This window comes from Aquila chrysaetos, chromosome 3 (genome assembly GCF_900496995.4).
Source record: "Aquila chrysaetos chrysaetos chromosome 3, bAquChr1.4, whole genome shotgun sequence".
Classification (NCBI taxonomy): Eukaryota; Metazoa; Chordata; class Aves; order Accipitriformes; family Accipitridae; genus Aquila; species Aquila chrysaetos.
In genome coordinates, this window is record NC_044006.1 from 53,238,754 (window position 1) to 53,262,079 (window position 23,326).

At 35.9% G+C, this 23,326-nt stretch overlaps 1 protein-coding gene across 10 annotated transcripts in view; it reads right to left on the bottom strand.

The window, feature by feature from the left end:
- Positions 1 to 23,326, bottom strand: part of AKAP9 (A-kinase anchoring protein 9) — a 123,160-nt gene that overhangs the window by 42,813 nt on the left and 57,021 nt on the right. For 8 of the 10 annotated variants that reach the window (XM_030008497.2, XM_030008499.2, XM_030008498.2 and 5 more), the window contains 10 exons: positions 22,463 to 22,568; positions 21,836 to 22,034; positions 18,658 to 18,754; positions 17,706 to 17,798; positions 15,638 to 16,009; positions 14,432 to 14,656; positions 12,666 to 12,806; positions 12,020 to 12,126; positions 11,099 to 11,304; positions 2,795 to 3,006 (listed from right to left, as the gene is read on the bottom strand). In XM_030008497.2, the coding sequence (XP_029864357.1) occupies positions 2,795 to 3,006; positions 11,099 to 11,304; positions 12,020 to 12,126; positions 12,666 to 12,806; positions 14,432 to 14,656; positions 15,638 to 16,009; positions 17,706 to 17,798; positions 18,658 to 18,754; positions 21,836 to 22,034; positions 22,463 to 22,568 (1,758 nt within the window). The remainder of the gene's footprint in view (positions 1 to 2,794; positions 3,007 to 11,098; positions 11,305 to 12,019; positions 12,127 to 12,665; positions 12,807 to 14,431; positions 14,657 to 15,637; positions 16,010 to 17,705; positions 17,799 to 18,657; positions 18,755 to 21,835; positions 22,035 to 22,462; positions 22,569 to 23,326) is intronic. The other 2 variants (XM_030008496.2, XM_030008491.2) reach the window with 1 other exon arrangement.

Sequence of the window (23,326 nt, forward strand, 5' to 3'; positions counted from 1 at the left end):
TCAAGCAGAGTAATTCAGGAGTGGGTGAAACCGAAGTAGAGAGGTGCAAGAAAACTTCATATGGTCACTCCTAAAAATCCTTCTTAGAGAAGTTTCACATGAAAAAGCAACAGAAATCTTCCCATAGCAGCTGGCAGGTAACTTCCGAGGCAAGGAAGTGTAATTTTTGTTTTAGCTGCATGGGTACGCTGCAGCAGACAAGCAAGCTAGCAGCACAGAAACCAAAAATGATTTTCCATCTCTACTACAGCAAATGAAAGAGAAATACAGATGTGTCATTATTTGCCTTCATTCTTGTTCTTGGAGTTAATTCAACAGGAAGAACTTTCTCAAACTCTGCTAGTTTAAAGGCTTCCTGTTAGTATCTCCCAACTGAAAGAGTTCAGGGGAGTGGCCTGATTTATTTACCAATACATAACACCAGCAGGTGGAATTTGAATTAACACACCCACTATATGCCTTGCCTGAAAAGATTCAAACTGCATTTCAGGTCTGAAAGTGTGTGTTCAGACAGGTCTCAGATAGTTACTTTGAAGATTTTGCCAGGTTTCTTTCTCTCACTCTTTTAAGTTTCCTTGAAGAGATGGGTACATGTCTGTAAGCACAACACAACTGATTAAGAGGAAAGGTTAAAATCTTTTCTGCCTGTAATTACTTTTAGATTATAAAATATTGCAGAGTAGAAAAAATAAAGTATTCAGTTTCTGAATATTTAAAAATAATTGTCAAGTCACCTACAAACCCTTGGTATGTACAGGAACTGTATACAATCCAGTAAGCACACAACAGACATTGCAAAGCAGACCAGCTTGAACGCTTCCAAAGTACCTCTACAGAACACCCAGAAAAGATGTCAATATTTATACTTAATACTGTGGGAAAATGTGTAAACAGATTAACATTTTATTAACTTAAAAAAAAACCCAAACCCAGATATGATCAGCAGGGATAAATCCACACTTGTATAATCCATATTAAGAAAAAAATGTGTGTGTATGTGTCTGAGCCAAAACATAACTCTCTTGCTGGTATTGGCAAGGTCTCAGCTACAAAGCTATGAAGGGAAAATAAACTTTCTTGATCAATTGACAACAAACAAAAATAAGCTGCTTAGAATACACTGAGTACTTTCAGTGGTATGAAAAGTAAATACTGCAAAAATATCAGTCACAAAAGTAAAATAATTTAGGGCTATGTATAAAACTACTGCATTTAAAGATCAGCAGCAAAATGTTCAGAAAAAAGAAGCACCAAGTGGAATAAATAATTGACGATACTTTTATAATCGCAGCATGAATTCTTAATTATTGTAAACCTTTGAAGTTTTTTTTCTTTGTCTGTATCATCTGCTCTTTAAATGCAAGATTTCCTACAAATGCATAACTATATTTTTTTTAGGAACTCCACATATTGGAGTATTTGTGTATCCTTTTTTGTTATTATGTAATGCTAGGCCTTAAGCTGAAAAAAAGACCTCAAAAAGCCAAACATCTCTTTTTAATTGAACTCATGCTCAAACACAAGAGAGCTGTTGCAGAATGAGTTTGTAAATAAATGCAATGCAGAAACTGATTTACAAGATCCACAGACTACTTGCTTTAGTAAGCCAGGGTGTGTGTGCTGAATCTGTATTTAAATTACTCTTAACTTTAATAAATCACAAATTAGTCTTTTGCCCTTTTCTTTTTTTAAAAAAGAGTATCAACTTCATGTTTGAAGTATTTTTCAGAAGGAACAAATACTTAAATGCTTAAAACCTTTACAGTATTAGACAGCTGAATTTTCATATTACTTTTATCACCACAGATTTTTTTTTCTCTTTCATTTCCAGTAGTTATAATTCACACATTTTACACCTAGAGACTAGAAAGCAATGACTTTTTAAGTAGTATCATTACTAGGTTAACTAACAGATGGGTCTGTAGCACAGAGCACACTATATTCTTTGAATTCTAGTCTCAGATAGATGAAAGAGCTGATTCTAAAGACTGAGTCTTCAAGAGAGGTTAAAAAGTTACAGTGAGATAAAGTATTTACTTTGATACCTTCAAATTGAGATGTACATAATCTAAAAGTAAAGCACATGGCATAAGCAGTATGATTTGAACTCACTGAGCAAGGTATATAGCTCCCATTTAAATTATCAGGGAAGTACTCCAGAGAGCAACTAACATCCCGCCACGCAAAATACCCTGACTGATAGCAAAGAGAAAGGAGTAGCCATACAATGCCTCTTTTTTGGACACTATTCATGCATCACATACCTCACATAAATACTGGAGAGCTGGAGTGCAGACTCCTTGTCTGAGAGCAAGGGGGATATGTGCTCAACTGGCCATGTTTAAATCATAGCTGGAAGAGACAGTAGGAGGTCTCCACCTTTTTGGCCCGTCAATTGACTAAAATGTCAAGAGAACTGGGCACAGTTCCCACCTTAATACTCCCTCTTCACAAGGTCCAGCCCAATGTGCCCTGACACCTCCTGTCTCATCTCTGGATTGTAGTAGAATGCAGATGACCCGTATGAGCAATGAAAGTGTGCCCTAGATTGAGAAACTTGCCCAAATTCAGGTTTCCTCTCTAGTCCAAAGCAGATTTCTAACATGAATCTAAATCCATCAGTAAAGTCATGCTGGAGCAGACTTTTCTGGGTGTAGGCACCTCAAGTATTGTTTCAGCTTTCAAAATGAGCCTACAAGTTCTAGGCTTATAAAAACACATTCCTGAGAAAAATAAAGAAAAAAAAATAATCAAAACACAAAGTTCAAAATGCTTCACTATTAGATCACCCTACCTGATTTGAAGTTTCATTGATAGCTTCCAGAAGCTTTTCAACAGCTGCTTGTAGTCGAGAACTAATATTCAGAACGAGTTCTTCATTTTCAGGATCTATTTCCACTCCACTTTCTGCAAGATGTTGGCTCAGTAGTCCTTCATCCGTTGCTCCTGACCACCTGTTAGTATCATCATCTCCCATACTACTACCATGATATGAGGAACAGGACTCTGGAAAAACAATAGTTATCTTTTCACACAGACTCATAGCACTTCAAAACACAGAGAACTGTGCATCTGAGTTATGATTAGAAAGACATGTCATAAAATGATTAAAATATTCGTATTGGTCACAAAGACAGAAAGGGAAATATTGCATACTAAAACTTACACAAACAAGATACACAATGTGTTAACTACAAAAAGCAGAAGGGAAAGAGAAAAGGAGATACTAACAGAGAATATTTTAGACGTCCTTTCAGTATGCTTTTGGGCTCTGAGGCTCATCTTCAAACCTTTGTTAGTATCAGTAACCCTCATTACTTTGAGTAACTTGCAAGATTGTCTTTAAAATACAATCAGGTAAAAAAACCCCAGACTGTCAGTCCCTGTTTCACCAATGCCCAGCTATGTTAGCGTGCATTAACGCAAAACTGTTCCAAGGTCGTGATTCAAAAGCACAGGCTCAAGGGAGTAAAGGGAAAGACACGCACGTAATTCGGACAACTTCTCAGGACAAACAGACTAGAATACAGAACATCAAAATTCAGCATTATTATTAGCGAACTGAAAATTGATTAAAATGGGTAATTGAAGAAATCAAGTACAGTGCAGGGGGGACTGTAACTGTCCCTACTAGGCACCTGCCTACTTCTCAATCTTCCTGAGGTCTGGTTCAGTTTAAGGGCATTATCTATTCTGTCTGAAAAGCAGAAGATACAAAGTTTGCCTATGGTATTAAACTCATAGCAATTCATCTAGAAAACAGTAAATCTGACATTATTTAGAATTCAGGGCTGTATTTAAGCAAGACAAGTGAAAGCAAACTCCTGAGATGTTTTAAAATCACACTTTCAGTATGAAATAACAATACAGTAGTACATCATGATGGTAGATAACTATTGTTGATACCGCGTTTTAAGAATGAAGGAGTGTTATGCCATTAGGCTGTTAGATTTGAAGTGTCAGAAATAAATGCTACTGTGGAAATTTTTTTAAAATGACAGTTTATTTTAATGAAGTACATTTCTGAAATATATTTTAAAAAAATAAATCATATGTTTTGGTGTGTTGAGGGTTTTTTTAAACAATTAGATGTTGGTTTTGCTTAAGGTTTTCTCCCCAAAATACCTTATTTTTGCACAACAGCAGTATGACTAAATGAGTTAAGAATAATCAGTGCCTGTTTAGCAATATAGTTGCAATACTGGGTTATCTTGAAGTTCCTGGTTACTCCAGGGATTTTGACTGCTGAACTGGAACTGTTTAGTTACAGAAATTGAAATGAAATTATAATAGGTCAATTTTACAAATTGCCTTTGAAAATGTAGTTAGTACTCTTGCTGGATACAATTTCCTTATACTTGCTTTTGCCTCTTAGCCAGGCATGCAGATAACATTGGAAATACAAGTCCCCTTGTTGATGTTGTTTGAACCTAGCAAGAAAGTCAGATTCTAGTTTTCAGGTTTGTTTTTATATTTTTTTTTAACAAGTTGCGACATGATTAACCACCTGGTTTACTTACTATACTTTTATACCTGCAAACATTCTGATAATTATATCTACGCATTTATTTCATTATGGATGCAGCTGTATATGTGACCCATATACAACAAACTAATCCACAGCTATTTTCATTTGGAAAGGTTTTGTTTTGTTTACTTTTATAATTGCTAAGATTTTTTAAATGCAGACGTATTTAGTAATTTTTTTCTTCTAGTTATATCATTACTGTTTCATATCTCCTTTTAGATATGTGGGATATAATGTTACAAACTCTTTTCACACTCCAAAGGGAAAAAACAGAAGCACACTATATGCATGGATGGAACAAATATCCAGATGGAATAGAATATACATTCACATGGCACCTTTCATCTACACAGGATTTCAAAGCACTTTTGAGTACTGCACTTTGGAACTTCAGTCACAAACTACTGTAGTGGAGTCACCCTAGCAGTGGCTGGCAGTCATTTTCTGCCAGCACACTAAATATTTGCAATGGGTTTGTATAGCACAAAAGGTTTCCCATAAGATCCTAATACTCCACCCCCCTGCAGTGTAAGGAAGGCTGCAAAATGAACAATTTCACATTTTTTTATTCAATAGTATTCTGATTTCTCACCACCCAAATTTGGGTTGGCTCTGGGTGTCTCAAAATATCAATAGTGATGCAGAAGCTTTAATACCCTCAGAGTAGAAAGGACCTTCATTTAAGATGGACATGCAGCAGCATAAGTATTTCCAAATGCTGCGCCAAGGTATTGGTTAAAGATCGAGTTGAAGGAAAACATATTCCCTACTGAGCCACCGACACACTTACTGCAGCACCTGATGCTCTTTGGAGGCCACCCATCTTAAGTACTGACCACGTAAGACCCTGCTTAGCTTCAGAGATCTCACAAAATAAAAGCCCACAGTACAGTAGCACAGCTATAAACAAGATAAAACAGTGACATATTAGTTATTGCACAACCTAATTCTTTCTTGATGGAGTACAAATTATCTATGTAATGTTCCTGTTTTCCTTCTCAGGCTTTAACCCATAATTCATGTCCTATAACCCTTATATTTTGGTAAATTATTTGCTTGAGAGGTACAGCTGAATTGTGCAATGATAAGCATATGTCAAGTACAGAAATAAACATTATACAAAACAACTGCAGAAATGTGCAGTCTGTTGCAAAATTATCTGAACTTCTGGCTCTCTGGAAACGTTTAGAGAAAAACTTAAAAATATTGATGCCTGCTCAGAGTGTAATCTTTTAAAAGCCAGGCTCAGAATATGACTCTTACATTAATAGTATCACTAATATTATTACTTCTTGCCAGTGACCAGAACAGTACAATTTGGCCTCCAAGAACCAATGATGAGATTTTAAACTCCTGTTTTGCTTATGTCAGTTCTTTTGTAATTTGCTTCCATTTCTTCTGGATACATACAAAATAAAACAATGTGAAAATATATTTTTGCTATATGAAAAATCTCAGGCACCCATATTATAATTTCTACAAAGTGGCACTTAAACAGTAGCCCATGTTAAATCTTCCTCTGCAAAGTGAGAATCTCTGCATCTTTTTCCCCCGAAAATGGTCTTAATACTGCATCTTTCCAGAAGATTTTCAGTGGTGGAAGCAAGAAACAGAAATGTTGTCAAGTCTTATTAACCCCCTGGCAGTTGAATGCCTAACTCCCATTTTACTAATCCTTATAATGCTGCTCAATCTCCCACCCCAACAGAACTAAAATCAAATTCCCTGTTCCCCCCCCCCCCCTTTTTTTTTTTTCAGTCAACACAAAGTAATAAATAGAATATAACTGGCCCAAGTAAAAATGTCTTCTCCTTGTGTAAATTCTCTCCTTGTAACAACAACAAAAAAACCCAGCAAAGTTTCATATTATTTGCTTGCCACGAAGCTTGTAGTTCAGCACTTCTGATGTCATGCTCACTAAATCTTAAGAAAAGTGCTTAATTATACAGTGATTACTCAGAAGTTTCAGATACAGAAGTTGTTTATGAGCTGCCAACTGACATTTAGGAAGCAATACATATTTTGCATCATGTAGAGCTAGCATCTCAGTTCACTCCTGGGATTCCACTGCGGAATTAAGGTTAGGGGTTACAAGTTGAAAACAAAAAAAATCAGTTTTATGGCAGTTCAGTGTCTAAAGCTATTTACTACCTTGTTCCTGGTACACTGTTCAGAAACAAGGAGCTCAGAAAGTATGTAAGAAGGTTTTATGTTCAAGGAATGCCATAACCACACAGGCTTTTCCAGAGCAACCTGCATTATGCAGTCCCTCTACCCAAGGTACAACCTGAGGGAGGAGAACAGCAAAGCCTGCTGTCTCTGTCACGATGATTCCTGGCCCAAATCTCCAGATGAAATTAACTCACCAGATTACTTTGCACAAATGCTGTTCACTTCCAATGATACATTTTATGACTGAAATTTGAACTTTACTTACTCTGCTAGAAATAAAAATCCCGTGTTAGCCAATAACCTAGGCAAGGTCCCAGATAAACCTCCGCATGCTCTAGAAATCAGGTTATGGCTATAAGTATATCACCTTAATGATTCAGCTTTTTAAAATGCTGAAACTCAGCAAAACCAGTAAGCTGAGTTTTGCTTGTCAATAAATATGGATTACATTCAGAAGGTCAGAGAGAATTTGCTTTATTAAACACATTATATTTTCTATTTTATTATTAGATTTTTATTGGTACAAATTTATTCCTACAAATTTCCTACAGAATTAAAAAGGAAGATCTATTTGGCTAGGTATTAGAAAATACAATAACATGAACAGGTTAAAATATAAAAGTAGTGTCTATCCATTTCTTAATTCCAGAAAACAATTGGGGAAAAAAAATTTAAAAGTTATGTCCTCTCAGGCCATTCAGTGGAAGTATAGGAAATGAACAACAGTCCTGTTGCTGAAAACAGTAACAGAATTTGTCATATAATTCCATTTGAAGAAGGATCAAATACTTCAGCTGAAGAAACAGTACAACTGCTACTATCTATGGCTGTCTGACCCCAGTGGCAGAACTATGTACACAGCAAGGATGCTGTTGTATCATTTTGAAAGGAAAAAAAGAGAACTGTGAATACAACCTCAGAGATACATTACAAAGTATACATTCACCCATTATAGCCACTGTAAGCCTGGGTCTTCTTTAATCCTCACTCTTTTCTTTGGTTTCTTCTCCTTTCATAATTATTTCTGAATGTAATGAAACATGCAAAAAAGAATAACAGAATAAGCAACTGGCATGTGAACAGCTCTATACCAATGGGGGGCATTACAATAACAGGCAAATTGCTTTGTTGCAGAAGAGTGAACCCTTACATGCTCCCTCAAAATACACTAATAGCAAACACAAGAGTTAAAACAGTCAACCTTCACTACTAGTGGAATGGAATACAGTTCTCTTCTATTTAAGAGAGTACACTGTCACCAGAAAACTTCACAAGAAATTAACAATACACTCCAATTACAGGGCCTGTTGTGCATTTAAACAGTAGTACTATGAGAGCTAGACTTAAGTCTATATTATACCCACCGAAAACACCAAATAAAGCTACTCTTTTAACTATATTTTTCTACATATATGTAATGCAAGTAATCCATATTAAGAATTGTTAATGGCAATAATTAGTGACAAATATAAGTATACATATTGCTGTGCAGCAGCAGGCAAAAAGCAAATGCATGTATTGTGCATTGTACATGCCCGTGCAGAGCAAGCACATGTGAGAGTAGTGAAGAGCAACAATCATGTACCAGCGCTTTGTACATAGTTATGTATTTACTGTCTGAGAAAAGGGAGCAATATTCTCAGCAAATGAGAATGAAGGAGAAAAGCAACAGTACATGTTCTGAGAATAGGCATGTGTGAAAGACTGAAAGAGTTAATGTCTCAAACATTGTGGTGGGGCAAGTTCTGCTTAAAGACAAACCCTGCACAGCAAGGAACCAAGGTGAAAAGCCCATCAGCTCAGACATCAGCAACAGGAGGGGGAGGGTGTGCTGGAGGCTGCGCAGCTCCCTGTTCTGATAAGCTGTTCTGATACAAAGATCAAACAGTGGCCGTGTCTGCAGGGAAGGAGAATTTACTCCACAAACGACCCCCAAGCCCAAAGGCTCACAAACTGCCCATTAACCTGACGAGTTCGGGTGCCCACCCAAAGGAGGGACAAGGATGATAAAAGGACACCAACTGAAGCCCCAGGTGTGCAAGCCCACCAGGACTGGACCCCTCGGCTGACTGGACCCCTCGGCTGACTGAACCAACGCTGGACCCAGGACCGGTGAAATCTTTCTCTCTTCCTTTCTCTCTCTCTGTCATCTTCTCTCTTTCCTTTTACTTTTCCACAATCCCTACACCTCATCTGTTTCAAGATATAAACCGTTGACCACGTCTGAGACTAAGAGTAGATCCAGCCGCCCCTACACCCTTCTGTGAGGAGGAGTCTAGAAAGCAAGTGGGTCTGCTCTGAACCTCGTGACTCAACGGGAGGGATCTCCTTATTCCCTGAATTGATGTATATGGTTACACAGTTTACAGAAGTAGTCTTATGCCAATTCCTGTTGTGAGAAACCCTGCCACCTACTACCATGCCTCCCCAGTTCCGTTTGCTTCTGTCATGAATAAAATCTTTAACTGATCCTTTGGTGTCGTTTCACCTTAATTTAGCCCGAGGGAATTTCGAATTAAACACGACTCCCTGGTCTGTCCAGTCTGGGTCATGACAGCATGATATAACTATGAACTAGGTTCAGCGAATGCACTAGGTAATACATGTAACTGTGACAGCCTGTGATCGCTACCTACATAACCAGAACACATTTTTATTCCTTTGGGCAATGTATGTTGTGAAAACCCCAATGCTTTTTACACACCTCAGACTATACAAAGAGAACACAAAGAATACAAAGAATATTTAGAAATTGCTGGTTTTAATATAGGAAACCTATTTAAGATGCAGTTTACATAAAATTTAAGACTACCTCAGGATACAAAAGGAGGTGGTGGTCGACTTTGAGCCTGGTGATTGCTCCTTTTACTGTTTGGCTAGGAGACTGTGTGGAAAATACTCGCCAGTGGTTGAAGATACTTTGAACTGCTTTAACATAAGCAAACTCTATTCATTTCCCACCCCAAAGTAAAGTGCAAGAATACTCCATTTTGAAAGAAGTGATTCCTTCAATTATAGTAGCAGATGTTCTTAATCTTTAAGGTCTCCTGGACAAGTATCAAAAATTAAGGCCAGAAGCTTAGTTATCCAATCTAAAATTTGGGGAAAAAGGCAAAGCCTCAAAAGTCTGAGTTTTCAAAATAAATTTTCCTCACAATTAAATACAGAGAAATGTGCAGAAAACAAAAGTTATGAGGTTTTTTAATAGAACAGCAGTAACAGACAGGCATAAAAGTGCTTTTATTTGAAAAATTCAAGAATCTTAAGACTGCAGCTGTACACATTTCACCACAGATAACCTTTTGAGTAATCAACTGAGAGATGTCACTGTGCTACAAGTCATACAACCTTTCTTAACTTGCCCCAAGGCTTAATGTGACCTGTATTTAAAGCCAAAGGGAATCAGTAATATTTAATAATCTACATTTTGAATGAAAGATGTAAAGTTCATCTTCATTTACCATTTGTATTATTACTCTGTAGTAGATTCTTTCTTAATAATGAAATGTAGTATTTGACTTGCAGTTCTTTTTCTCATTCACAGTAGTTAAAATTCCAGCCAAAATCAGATGTATAATGTGTTTTAGGCTGAACTGATCTGTTGCACATTGCCTCCCCATAAGACCCAGGATGAATGTACACATCCTTATGCTAAATGGCAATACGATAAAGTGCCTATTCTTGCCCAAAAGAGAAATGGACGGACACTATCCTAGTACAATCACAGGAAATTAAACAGAGCCTGGGAGAGTTCTTAAGACACTAGCAAGCAATTAAATACAACGTTAAAATGCTCCTTTAGGCTTGTGCCAACCAGCACTCCTCCAGACAGCTGATGGGCAAGGCTTGGCAGTTAGAAAGTTCCTGGAACTGCTTCCAAAAGGCTGTTTGCATGCAACCATCCTCTTTAGCAGGCTAAGGAAGTCCACAAGCATATACACAGGCTGCCCCATGACAGCTGGCCAGAGTGACCAGCAGCGTCCCTAAGTACATTTAGTGGACTGGTAGAGATATGGCCTTTGACACCAGCTCCCATTCCCCATACGTATGCAGGAAGGTGTAAAGTTGGTGCAAGATGCCACGGAGCTATGTTTCATTCTCTTTCTCTTCGCCTCCTTCAACAGGAACATATTTATTTTTGTATGTCTCAATCACTTTCCCATGCTGTTGCAGGCTTTACAACAGGACCATAGATAAGAGTCATAACTGGTTTGGGGCATGACCCAGGCAACTCCTGAAACGTTGTCTCTTAAGCAGAGATGTCATATGCATTCAAATGACAAATAGTTTTTAAAAAAAGCATTTATTTTTAATTACAATTTTCAAAACTAAGCTTATTTAAATATATAATTATGCAAATACTACTTGTTATGAAATAGAAAACCATACAAGCAGTACCTTTTTCATACCCCACATGGATACAGGGTTTTACTGACTCCTCTGTCTCTGCATCCCATCCAGCTGGTTTGGAAGGCTGGACTTTCCCAGACCGATCCAGTAATCCGAGAACATGGCGACCAATTGTCTCCTCCATGGCCACAGTTGTCTTCACAACTTCTAAAAGAATCTTCATGAGTTTCTCATTAGCCTTCTGAAAAACATGCCTGCAGGACAGAAACTAATCAGTCCTTTCATTTTCCCCTGCTTTCAAAGTGGTTTTTTTCCCCTTATACACCCTTGCAACCAGGAAAGATTTGCAGTTGGAACAGTAAAATTAAGATTTCTTTAAGACTAAAACCCACATCATATACACAAATATTAAAAGCATATTTGTGTTAGAAGTCAGTTCTTTTTACAAAATATGTAAGAAGTCAAACTATTTATCAATATTTGTACTTTTATCTTGGTATTTTATCTAGTTATTCTTTCAAAACAGAGGTCTACATTTGCCTGGTATTTTAAAATTACTCTTTTCTCAAAGTGACAATTAAAAAGATTGTTTGCCTACACAGATCAAAAAGTTACAGAACAGTCAAAAGGTATTAGCAAATAACTCATATAAACTTATTTCATATATGTACATACAATGGGTATACAAAAGCACATGTGTATAAATGATGTATATGATTCTATATGTAATATGAAAAAGATAGTAAAATATGTTAAGATTTGTCTCATCCTCTATGCCATTACACCGTTAGGCTTTATAAAAAATAAGACATTGTTTAATCTAAAGTGTGTAAATTAGAAATATGGCTATCTAGAATAAAAAATGCCATTATCATCAGTCAGGATAAAGCTTATAAATATAATTTAACAAGAACATGATTCTCAACGTTTTCTAAAAAAACCCGATGTTTTCTTAACAAATCTAAGCACCTTTCTTTAGAAAGAAGAGCTGAAGATGTTTCATCAGGCTTTCTTCCTCCATCTTCATCCTCAAAGATCTGCTCTCTCACATCGTTTTGGTTTTCATTTTCATTCTGCATAAGTTTTTGCAGAGGGAGAGAAGACAAAAAGGACAGAAATCCTGTCATGCCAGAATCAACATATTCTTCTTATATGCAGTATAACATGAAATCTAAAACCTAAATTAGTTGTGTTTTGTTAATAAAACTTCTGCACCAAATTACAAAACAAGAAATACTCTTCCTACGTGGAAAAGTTAAAATGTAAATCAAAACAGGAAATCCAAGGCAGGGCCTATTAGAAACAACTTCGTTACGCTGATTAAACAGCCCTTGTGCTTTCTGTTGGTGTTGCTATAGCAATATGAAAATGTGAGTTTACCTGAGCAAACAGCTATAGTAATAATCCCCACCTTCACGCTGTTAAACTAGCTTCTGCTTACACAAAGTAAAAAACTATGTCTAACAGTACCACCTCTTGATTCTTAAACCTGCTCTGTTCAAGCAATACCCAACATCTTTTAGGAAAATATATTACATAAAAAGAGTAGCAGCGAAAAGGAATTTTACTGGTTTTACATGCCACAGCTGCCAAGAAAGTCAAAGTCCATATTTACCTCTGTTTGTGTGCTGCTGTTTTGTAGCTCACAAAAGAGCCTCTCTTTTCTGGGTACAGAATGTTGTTTTAATGATTCCAGTTCTTCTAAAAGGATTCTCTCTCTCTCTGCAACCAGGCTGTCATTCTCCATTGAGACATGCTAAGAAAGAAGTGTTATAGAGGCACACACAGTTTTTAAGCTTCTGAGTATTAGTGAGTCCTGCCACTTCTAATTTTTTACATATTTTGCACAAAGAAATTTCAGTCCACCTCTTTAAATGGTTACAAAGACATTGAAAACCTTCTACAATGGAATACAGCTAATAAGTACTTTTGGTATCTTACACCTTTAAGATTTTATACAAGTTTTATGCTCTTTATGAAACACAGTGGTCACAATGTAAACTGGATGGGATTTCTGGATATTACATGCTATAGTACATGTTTTGCACAAGAATAAAGATGACAATAAGTTCTTTTTATAAAAAGCCTACACACACGCTCTTTTAGAAGAGCTAGGAGTGTTCATGGCTTAAACACAATGTACATGTTCCTATATGATTCTTATGGATAAACATCCTTGGCATTAAAAACTGAGGAAAAGCCAGCAGCATAAATTCTAATTAATGTTTATCTGTTTCAGGAATTTGCAACCCCTGATGAAAGATACAGTTGCAAATTGACAAAGAGATAAAAGGAGAAGGAATGTATATATTGAAAGATTATCAGGATAAATGATAGAAAGACATCTACAAAGCAGCTAGGAGAAACAGACACCTGACATTGCTGGAAAAGACACCTAGGATACAAGTGACTGACTCTCTAGATTCCCCAGCTTTTTTAATCCAAACTTAAACAGAACACAACCAGGTTTGGATAAGGTCTGAAGGAACCTAAAGCTCCACTCCACAGTGAAATCAAAGAATTTTAGAATTCACTGGTTACAATTTCCATGTGCATTTCTGTAATGTTTCATTGTTGAAATTAAATCAGAGCAAGACAAATTCTTCTGGATTCTGTTTACTTTATCTTTCAAGGGAAGGAATCCTTGAAGACAAGTCTATAAGTGACATGACTTTTGAAGATTTAATTATTAAGATAAATTAATGAGTTTCATTAGCATACCTACTATAGGCTTTGAATACATACAGAGTGACAGCAAGTTAAGTTTAAAAAGGCAAAGAAACAGTGGTGTTTCCCACCAAACCCCACTGATTCTGTTTCATTCTAACAGTCAGTAAGGACTTAATCTCCTATGATTACAAGGAAAAAAAAAAAAAAAAAAAAAAAGCAGGAAGTTGTTGCAGAAAGCCACTGATACTGTTCAAGTTCTGACCTCAAGTGGGGATGAGATAAAATGAAGAATTCTATGGTATTTCTAGCTATGGCTGGTGGCTTCATTGATGTAAATGGATGCTAGCCTGCAACCTGCACAGGGCCATGTATCTGGAAGGTGGCATGGTTTACAATGAATCTGCGCTCGCTCACTCACTCACTCTTCTGGCTGCTGTGCAGCACTGCAGGTTTTCTCCAGGTATACAGAAGTCTAAATTGATCCATCACTGACTGAGCTTTGATTAAAGAAATATACGCATATATGTGTTTGTACATATACACACACAAATAGATATATGTGTGTGTGTGCACATGGGTGTGTATGTACGCATATAGTAAATATGTGCGTGTCAATACATATCAGAGATACAAGTATAAATAAATATAAATCTGCCTGGTGATGTCCCTTTGTTAATCCATGTTAACTCATTGAGCCAAACTCCATGTTACCTCAGCTAATTGCACTTTAAGACTCTCAAGCTCTGCTAAGAGTTGCTCTTGATTTTCTTTTTGACGTTCCATTTGCTGCATGTGCCCTTGTCTCAATAATTCTGTTGCCTGCTGATGTTCCTGATATTGCCGTACTAGCTCCTGTCGCATGTCTTCCAAACGTTCCTCATATAACAACAGCTGACTTGATGTTTCTGTGTCTGATGCTGTCATCTCACTGTAGCGCTGAAATATTGGAACTATTTTAGCATTTTATGTTCAGTGACAGTTTCTTGTAAATATTTAATAAATTTTAGAAAATACTTTCACAAATCAAAGTAGCTTTAACGAAAGCATTGTGTTGTTGCCTGCTTCTTGGAAGGTCTAGACTTAGAATTATTCTCCATTTAAAATACAAGTTTTTTAAACTAACTGTGAACAGTGTTAATGCTTATGCGTTTTAGCTGGTGGGGATCTCAACAGAAAATACAGTGGCACATACACTTGTGTATGAGTGTGTGTACAACAACAAAAGTTTGAGAGAGCAGTATCATACAAAACAGGAATATTACAGTTTATTCACTATCAAGATAATACAAGATCAGAATGTTTAACTGTTACACAAATTTGAAAGTGTAATTTTTGCTTCAACTAATGCCAAATTTAATTTAAAAAAATTTTAAAACTTAGGATGAAATTGTGAGTCAAAATTTATGACTGCTTTTTACCATATTTATTCCACCTTACCCCCACCCCATCCTTGTGAAATGCCAAATATATATTTTACACATTACTTTTATAATTTTTATGTTCAGCTGATATCCTTTATCACAAGGGACTCAAACTCTTTAAGCATTATTTTTAATGTGTTCCTTGCATAAATACCAGAATATAACCCAGCTTACAAAAAGTCTTTATACAATTTATTGCCTGCAATACAGTTTTATCCATGAAATGGAATAATCTATTTTCATGTAACCAGTGCCATATTCCTTTCCTCACAGCATAGCATAATGCTATCACAGTCAGGCAGAACACAGAAAATAAGGGTACATAATTTAGGTCTAAAACTGTCACCCCTTTGAAAGGGAAATATTTAAATGGAACTTTCATCTTAACTTCCTTCTTTGCAGTTTTCTCATTGAAATGAACTGTAAATCCATTGGAAAGATTATTCAGATATGGGGGATATGGTGTTACACACTGCCTTCCCCCGCCCCGACTTACCGGTGTCTCTTCCACTGTAAGCCCTTTGACGTGGGAAAAAAATTCTTCAGAAATCACCGATTCATGTGTGGTCTGTCCTAATATGCAACCAGGCTTGCTATTAGAATGAAGCTGTTCTCCAAGTAAGTTGATCTCACCAGACTCTTCACTGAGTTCCTTGCAAAGTGATTTCAATTCTTCTTCATGCTTACTGCCTTTTTCTGTTGCTTTTCTAAGAGGGTTGTCAACCTCTTCTTCACTACATTGCTTTTTAATTTCAAAATGCATTCCCTGTTGATGTACAGTCTGTGTTTGTACTACTTCTTCCTTCAGCCTAGCAATCCTTGACAATTCAGTCTGTTTGGCAAATGCTACACTCATTGACACAATTACCTGCATAAGTAAGAAAAGTCTGTATTAGTTTATGCTTTACAGCATCTCCTATTTCTGAAGAAATCTCATTGCTGACCATCAATAATATAAATATAAGTACTAAGAGTTCTGAACTATGATTTTTTTTTCCCCCCAGAGGAAAACAGAAATGTAAAAGAACAGAGACATCTTCCAAATCTCATCAACAGTCACGTCTTAAATACAGACATGCTGTATTTAAGGTAGTTTAATAAACTATGATGCTATTTTCAGTTAAAATATATTATTTAGCACAGAATTATCTAGCTCTTTTCAAAAAAGATTCTATAAGATGACTTTAAAAAGTCCTGGCATACTGACGTAAGTGCAGCTGTGCTAAGCTTCCTCTATCTAACCAAGCATCCTTTGTAAAGGTTTCACTGACATGGAATTTTGGGCTGTATAAAGACAGCAGTGCCATGTGCTTGATACTCAGCACAGGAATTTTACTTGACCAGAAAGAAACTTCTACTGGCATTTGTAGCTGCAGTTGCAGTTACAACAGGCTAGTAACTTCTGTATTGCTGAGTATCCCCTTCTAACACAAACAAACCCCTTTTCCAATCACATGAGCAGTTCTTTTCTAGATTTAAAAACACAGCCATTTATAGCATAAGCTACAAAAAGTGTCAAAAAATAGTACAGTAAATAGAGAAGTGTTACACTTGAAAAGAAAACACCTAACTTACTTTCCAGAAAATGTGAGTTTGTCTTTTGAACTTAAACTGCTCTTAACAAGACACTAGCCAATCGCGTACTTCGCTTTCCCATTAAGAAGGGTTTTCTTAGCAGCAGATGAGAGAAATTGAACTTTTACTCCAGAAATGTGGATTACTTAAATTGTCATCACCCAGCGCTGGCTATAACATTCTTCTTAACTCTGACTGCAAATCCTTTAAAGAAGTATTTCTTTATTTTTTCAAATTTTTCATTTATGTTAATTTTATTTATGCCGTGATATAATGAAAGCAGAGATAATTTTTCATTGTGCAAAGAAGTGAAAACTTTTTTGAAAGTCAAAAAGTAACTAAATCCACAAACAATTTAATATACTCTACCTATAAAATCTTAATTTTACTTCTCATGTTTTAGAGAAAGTCACCAGATCCAAATAAAGAGTATGCATTTTACACAATATATTAAAATGCACAATAAAATATGATCAGAAAATAGTGTGAAACTTAAGTGCAAAATCTTTTGAACTGACCAGCTGTTAAGCCTAAAGTAGCAAGAAATCCACTCTCTAAGCCTCTGGATTTTCTAAATAAATTCTAGTGTCAGGCATGGGTGCACGTTGTCTACTTTCTTTGAAGTTTTAAAGCAAAACACCACCACCGCCCCCCACAGGAACAGAAATTATGAGTTAAGAATAGGACAGACAAATAAAAAACCCCAAAACGTTTCAGAACTTTTTAGGAATAGGACAGACAAATAAAAAACCCCAAAACGTTTCAGAACTTTTTAGGAATAGGACAGACAAATGAAAAACCCCAAAACGTTTCAGAACTTTTTTTGTTTTAAGACTTTCCCGTTCAGAATCCGAACGAAACAATTCCTTGTAAATAAATCAAACAAAAGTTGGCATACAGTATTGTAACTGTCTGAATTGTTAGAAATGGCAAGTGAAAATGACAGCATTTTTAAAACATATTTTAAAGTAACAAAATAAAAATAATACCTTTGCTATTTCTTCTTCTAATCTTTCTTGGTACTGTTTTTCTAGCAATTGAACAACATCCAGATCATTCTGCATTTCAGTTTCACTAGCAAGCTGTAAAAAACGATGAAATCTCAGATCATATATTTGGGCTTTTATTTCATTAATTTTAGAAGTTTTAGAATCTGACAGATTTTTCTCCTCAATTAGATTATCTTCATTTCATGCAAATCACATGATTTTGTACCACAACATAAACTAGGTAAAAGACTTTGCCTTGTTTCTGCTTCAAAATTAATTTTAAAGTTGAGTTTGCAACAACTCTTCTCCCAACACTTTTTAAATTGTCAAATGCAGAGAAAACAGGTGAGAAAGCACAGGATCGCAGTACAAAACAGCATCGCTATTTTTCAAAATGCAGAATTTTTAAGCCAGGTTTCCAGCAGTACTAGGGGAGGAATGTATGGGGTCTTTTCCATTTGCATTTGGTTTCTAAGATCTTTGGTATTACTTTTTCAAAATTTCTCCTAAACTGTGCAGTCTATACTTCAGAAGTACTAGGATTTCACTTAAATCACTCTTCTTTCATAACTAGTATTTAAAGAAAAGTCACAATATTTTAAAGACTCCTCAAGAAATCCCAGAATTTGAACACTAATTTTCTTCGACTTTAGTAAGAAGCAGCCCAACCCAAATGTCTTGTTTCAGGGAAAAATAAAAAAATAAAAAATATAATTTAACCCAGGACCAATAAAGCAAGTTTTATTGCTTATAATTTCCAGAAATGTTTTTCAGCAAAATTTAAATCTTCTTCCTCTAACATGGACTGTCTAATAGCATAGCATAATACTAAGATAATAATTACTTTAATACTACCAAATATTAGTCCATATTTCAATTTCATCTTAGAACCCAAAGCACATAAATTATATTGACCATATGTATATTAGCTGTCAACTGAGTTATATGATACCTCCAGTGCTTCATCTGTTTTTTGCTGATGAAGATTTTCAGTGCACTTCACTGTCCTGAAGATGTCTTTTAGCTTTATTTCTGAACCTGTGGATACACTAAAAAGGTAGGAAAAAAAAAAAAAAGGGGGGGGGGGGGGGGGCGGCGTGGAAATCAATATTTCGATAGACATTATTCTTCCTATATTCAAATATGCATTATATGAATATATATATTATATATATTCAAAGACAAATAACTGCAAATATTTTCTTCAGGACACACCTTTTCCCATGCCATTAATTTCATACACTTGACTTTGCGATTCATCTGCCTTCCAAATGCTAGCTCTTCCTCTCAGCGTAATACACCTTAACACCGGTTTTGCCAAGGACCTCACAAACAACTTACTTTTAAAGCTACCTGAGAATACTTTGTGCTCAATAACTACACAATAAGATGAAGACAAAAGCACCTGTTTGAATCATATGGATATGAGAGAAACCAGAATGGCTATGTGTATGAAGCCATAAAAACACCTAGAAAATGGTTATATTTATTTTTATTCTTTTAAATTGATGTTTAGCAACAAATGCACTGCTTGCTTGCTTTCTTGTGTTATATAGATGAGGCATAAACATAAGAATAATAAGTCTAATATGATTCATTTTATATTTAGATAACAACATGCTGAAATATATTCAGAGACTGTCTTTTCCAACAGAACTGCTCTATATACTCAGAGTGCTGTAAATCAGTAAAAACCAAAATAACACCACACACCACCAAAACCCTAGCTCCCCTTTAACTACATATTGAAAAAGACTTAACAGAAATACACTGCCAAAAGGCTAAGACACAGTATCAAACTAGCTAAAAAAAATAAATCTCTCCTCTACAATTTGTTATCTGCTACCACACAGAAATGAATACCTTGGTAAAAGACAGGGTACAAAATAGATAGTTAGAAAGTAAGTTTATTGTCTGTGAGACTTACAATCTTAACTACACTAAGGTTTTACAGAGATCATGAAGCTTTTCTTTTGCTTAAATCTGAGAGCTGGTTTAGATAATCCTGAAATAGACTCCAGAACAGTAACAGTAATTTTATAAAACTTGTGACATTTTTAACTACAAAAAGCAACCCATTATTCTTAGCATTCATGCTTGATTTGATGAACGAACAGTAGCAACTGATTTCCTTTTTTTTAACTCCCCCCCCCCTTTCTGATGTTGCAATAGGATATACAACCAGATGAAATTGTCCCCCCAAAATTCCCACACTTGGCCACAGCTATACTCCTACTTAGAGCTTAGTTTAAAAGATGCAGCAACAAACCAGGTATGGAGACAGATCATTCAACAGGTTACTGACTACCCCATTAAAAGACACTCATCTTCTCTTCAGGCTTGAGATGTAATGAGACAGACCTCCACACTACATTATTAGAAACCAATTTATATACTGATCTAGGAACTTTTCCTGTAAAACTCCAGTTTAATTTTAATGTTTAAAACCTGAACTTCAGGTATTAAAGCTAAAAAGAATGCAACTCTTCATGGGAAATTTTTTCTCTACTCTTAGCTTACAAATATCGATAATTGCTATAAATGCTTATTTAACACATGTAAAATGAGTTTTGAGTATTTTAGCTGAATAGTTATCATGAATGAATTCAGAACACTAAGCACCTATTTAAAAATAATTTAGAAATCATATATGAATATTTATAACTTGTCCTGGCCAACATACATACAGAAGTATACAGTTTCACAAACTGCATTTTGAAAATGCTCATAGCTTGTACTTTTTTTTAAAAGGATTAAAGAATACTTAAGAAGCCATACAGTCCCTTAAAACTGAGCTCAGGCTAATAAATATGTACTGATTCTATAACACAGATAATGGAAAACAATGATACAAAACTACGGCCTCAGTCCTACAGATGCATAAACATTTTCAGAACTTGGACCTCTTATTCACCTCAAAACAAGTATATACAAGTATTAGTTCAAATTCGGAAAAAAAATTCGTTATTTTACTTGCCACTTCCAAGACTAGAAACATATTTTAAGGAATGAAAGGAAAACTGTTTAAGAGTTAGAAAAACACAGATGGCTGAGAAAAGGCTGTGATCAAACAATAAGGGCAAAACAGCTGTTCGGGTTCTGATGGGTCGTAGCTGAAGGAAAATACTTTTATCTTCATTTCTCTCAACTTCTAAGGATTTATCTTACCACAGTCCTTTTGCTTTTTAAGAGAGTACTGTGGTAAGTATATCAAATATTTAACAATTTCTAGAAACATCTAGACAATTTTCCCCCCTCCTTAGTAGCATTTCCTATGCCACTGTGTCTACCCATTTCCCTTTTACAGTTGGGCACTCCTCTGATTAACAAACCCTCACAGTTCTCTCTCACAGAAGGGAGATTCAGATAAAAGAAAAATGTAGGGAAACTGAGTGGATTTGTAGTACAGTAAATGAAACATAAGGAAGGAATATGAGGGTCAACAATGGAAGAACAGGAAACCAGAGATGACATTGAATAGGGCACAAAAGCACCCTTGAACACATTCAAGGAGACAGTGAATCAAGGAACAGGAGGCTCCACAGCTGTCAGGATCCTCCCAAGACACTTGCACCTCTTTCAGGTTTCAATGGCCACAATGGTCAGGGCCAGGAGGAGGCTGATGAGTACATCCCACGGCCCATGACTTGGTGAAAGCCAGAATGTGTCAAGCGGACCTCAACTCTGCCACAAACTTTCTTGCTACGTATCATTCCAGAAAATCATCAATTTCATGCAACTATTTCTACACGAGGTGTCTTTAGATGTAATGTACATTGCCTGGAGTTTCAAGGGTTAAAAGTTGTCTGTTGAGTTGGAAGTTTTGAAATTACTGCCAAAAAGCTCATATATATGAAATGACATTTACACATCATTCCAATTCTCAAATCTTCCTCTATTAACTATAAAAACATAATAAATTCTAAATCCTGCCCTACTTAGTTTGCAATGTTATGTCATTTCTTCGTAACACTCAACTCTTGCAGGAACAAAACAACATAAGAGTAATGTGTTTATAAAGAATTTCTTAAATTTTGAAGTAAAGCACATAGCTTTACATGAATGATTATTTGAAACACTTATTTTTGTGTGCAGCACAAAGTTATAAGCATTAAAGAACGGATTCATACCTCGTGTGGTCAGAGGATATCCCAGCATTCTGAAGCTTATCCTGCAGATGGACAATCTCTGTAGTGTACCTCTCTTCACTTTCTTTCAGCTGCTGTTGGAAATAGGACCGCAGGTGTTCCAGTTCTTGAGCATGCTGTTCTTCAAGTTGTGTTTTAAGGTTCCCTATCTCCTTCAAACAGTATTCTTGAATCGTAGGATCTATATGTACGTTATTGGGGGGGGGGAAATAAATTACATTAAATTACATCATTAGTCCCTCCAAAGTTATTAGCAGTGATGGACTGCATAATTACTGTAGCTAAAAATTTCTTCTGGTATCATATCAATTACTTTTCCATAACAAATAATTATCACTTAATCTTCTGTTTTGCAAAACTGTATTTGATATGGGTAACAGAACTTTAACTGTGAAAAACTGAAAAAGACTGAACAAAAACTTTCACAGAATATAATTCTGAAATATTTTAGAGATTTAAGAAAATCAGAGTATCATACTGCAAAATCTGCAAAAATCTCTTACGTGCTTCAAGCTGTAGTAAGCTATAAATCAGTTAAAATTTAAAGTCATTGTCTTCTCTCTCTCTCTAAATATACATACATTAAAACCAGCATATGCATCTTTTTACCCATTAGACCCTGTGAAGGGGTCTGCAGACACTCCTTTCTTGTTTCCAGATGGCTAGGTTCCTCTTCTTTTGTCCTTTCTGAAGAAGATGGACATGGTTCTTTGACCTAAAAAATAATCAAGTAAATACAAATTACAATAATACAGTAATAAAAAATAGCAAAAATACTAACTGTAATTATAAACATAAGAAAGATTGGTGGCCAATGCATAAGAGAGTGTACAGTGTAACAATGTGTTTCATTTTACAGCCTGAATGACCAAGTATACATTTATAGCTAGTTGATCAGCCTGTGCAGAATGTCCACTGTAAATCTCAAACTCCTCTCTCTGGATATAAACTGTTAAGTCATAATTCCTCTGACTCTAGAGCACTATACTTCCTCTCCAAGGAGGAGAGAAAGACACTAACACCCCACTGAGGCCCAAGATGCAGTTTTCACATACAAATATTTTTTGTACATGTATATCCATCAATACACATGACCTTCAACCATCTCTAGATATAATTGGTTACTGTACCTCATTTAATACATGGAAGTACTTAACTCCAAGTTTACTGATAAAATTTGTCTTTAGGAATCCCAGGCCCCCGAGGTGAGTGTAAAAGTTTGGAGCAAGGAAGACAACCTTGATGGAGGAGGATCAGGCTAGGGAACAAACTGGACATGAACAATTTGTGGTGCCTGATGGGATACACCAAGGAGTGCTGAGGGAGCTGGTCCACGTTATTGCAAGGCCATTCTCAATTATCTTTCAAAGGTCATGGTGATTGAGGGAGGTTTCTGCGGACTAGATAAAAGCACTCCTACCTTCAAGAAGAGAAAGAAGGAAGATTTGAGGAACTACAGGCAATTCAACCTCA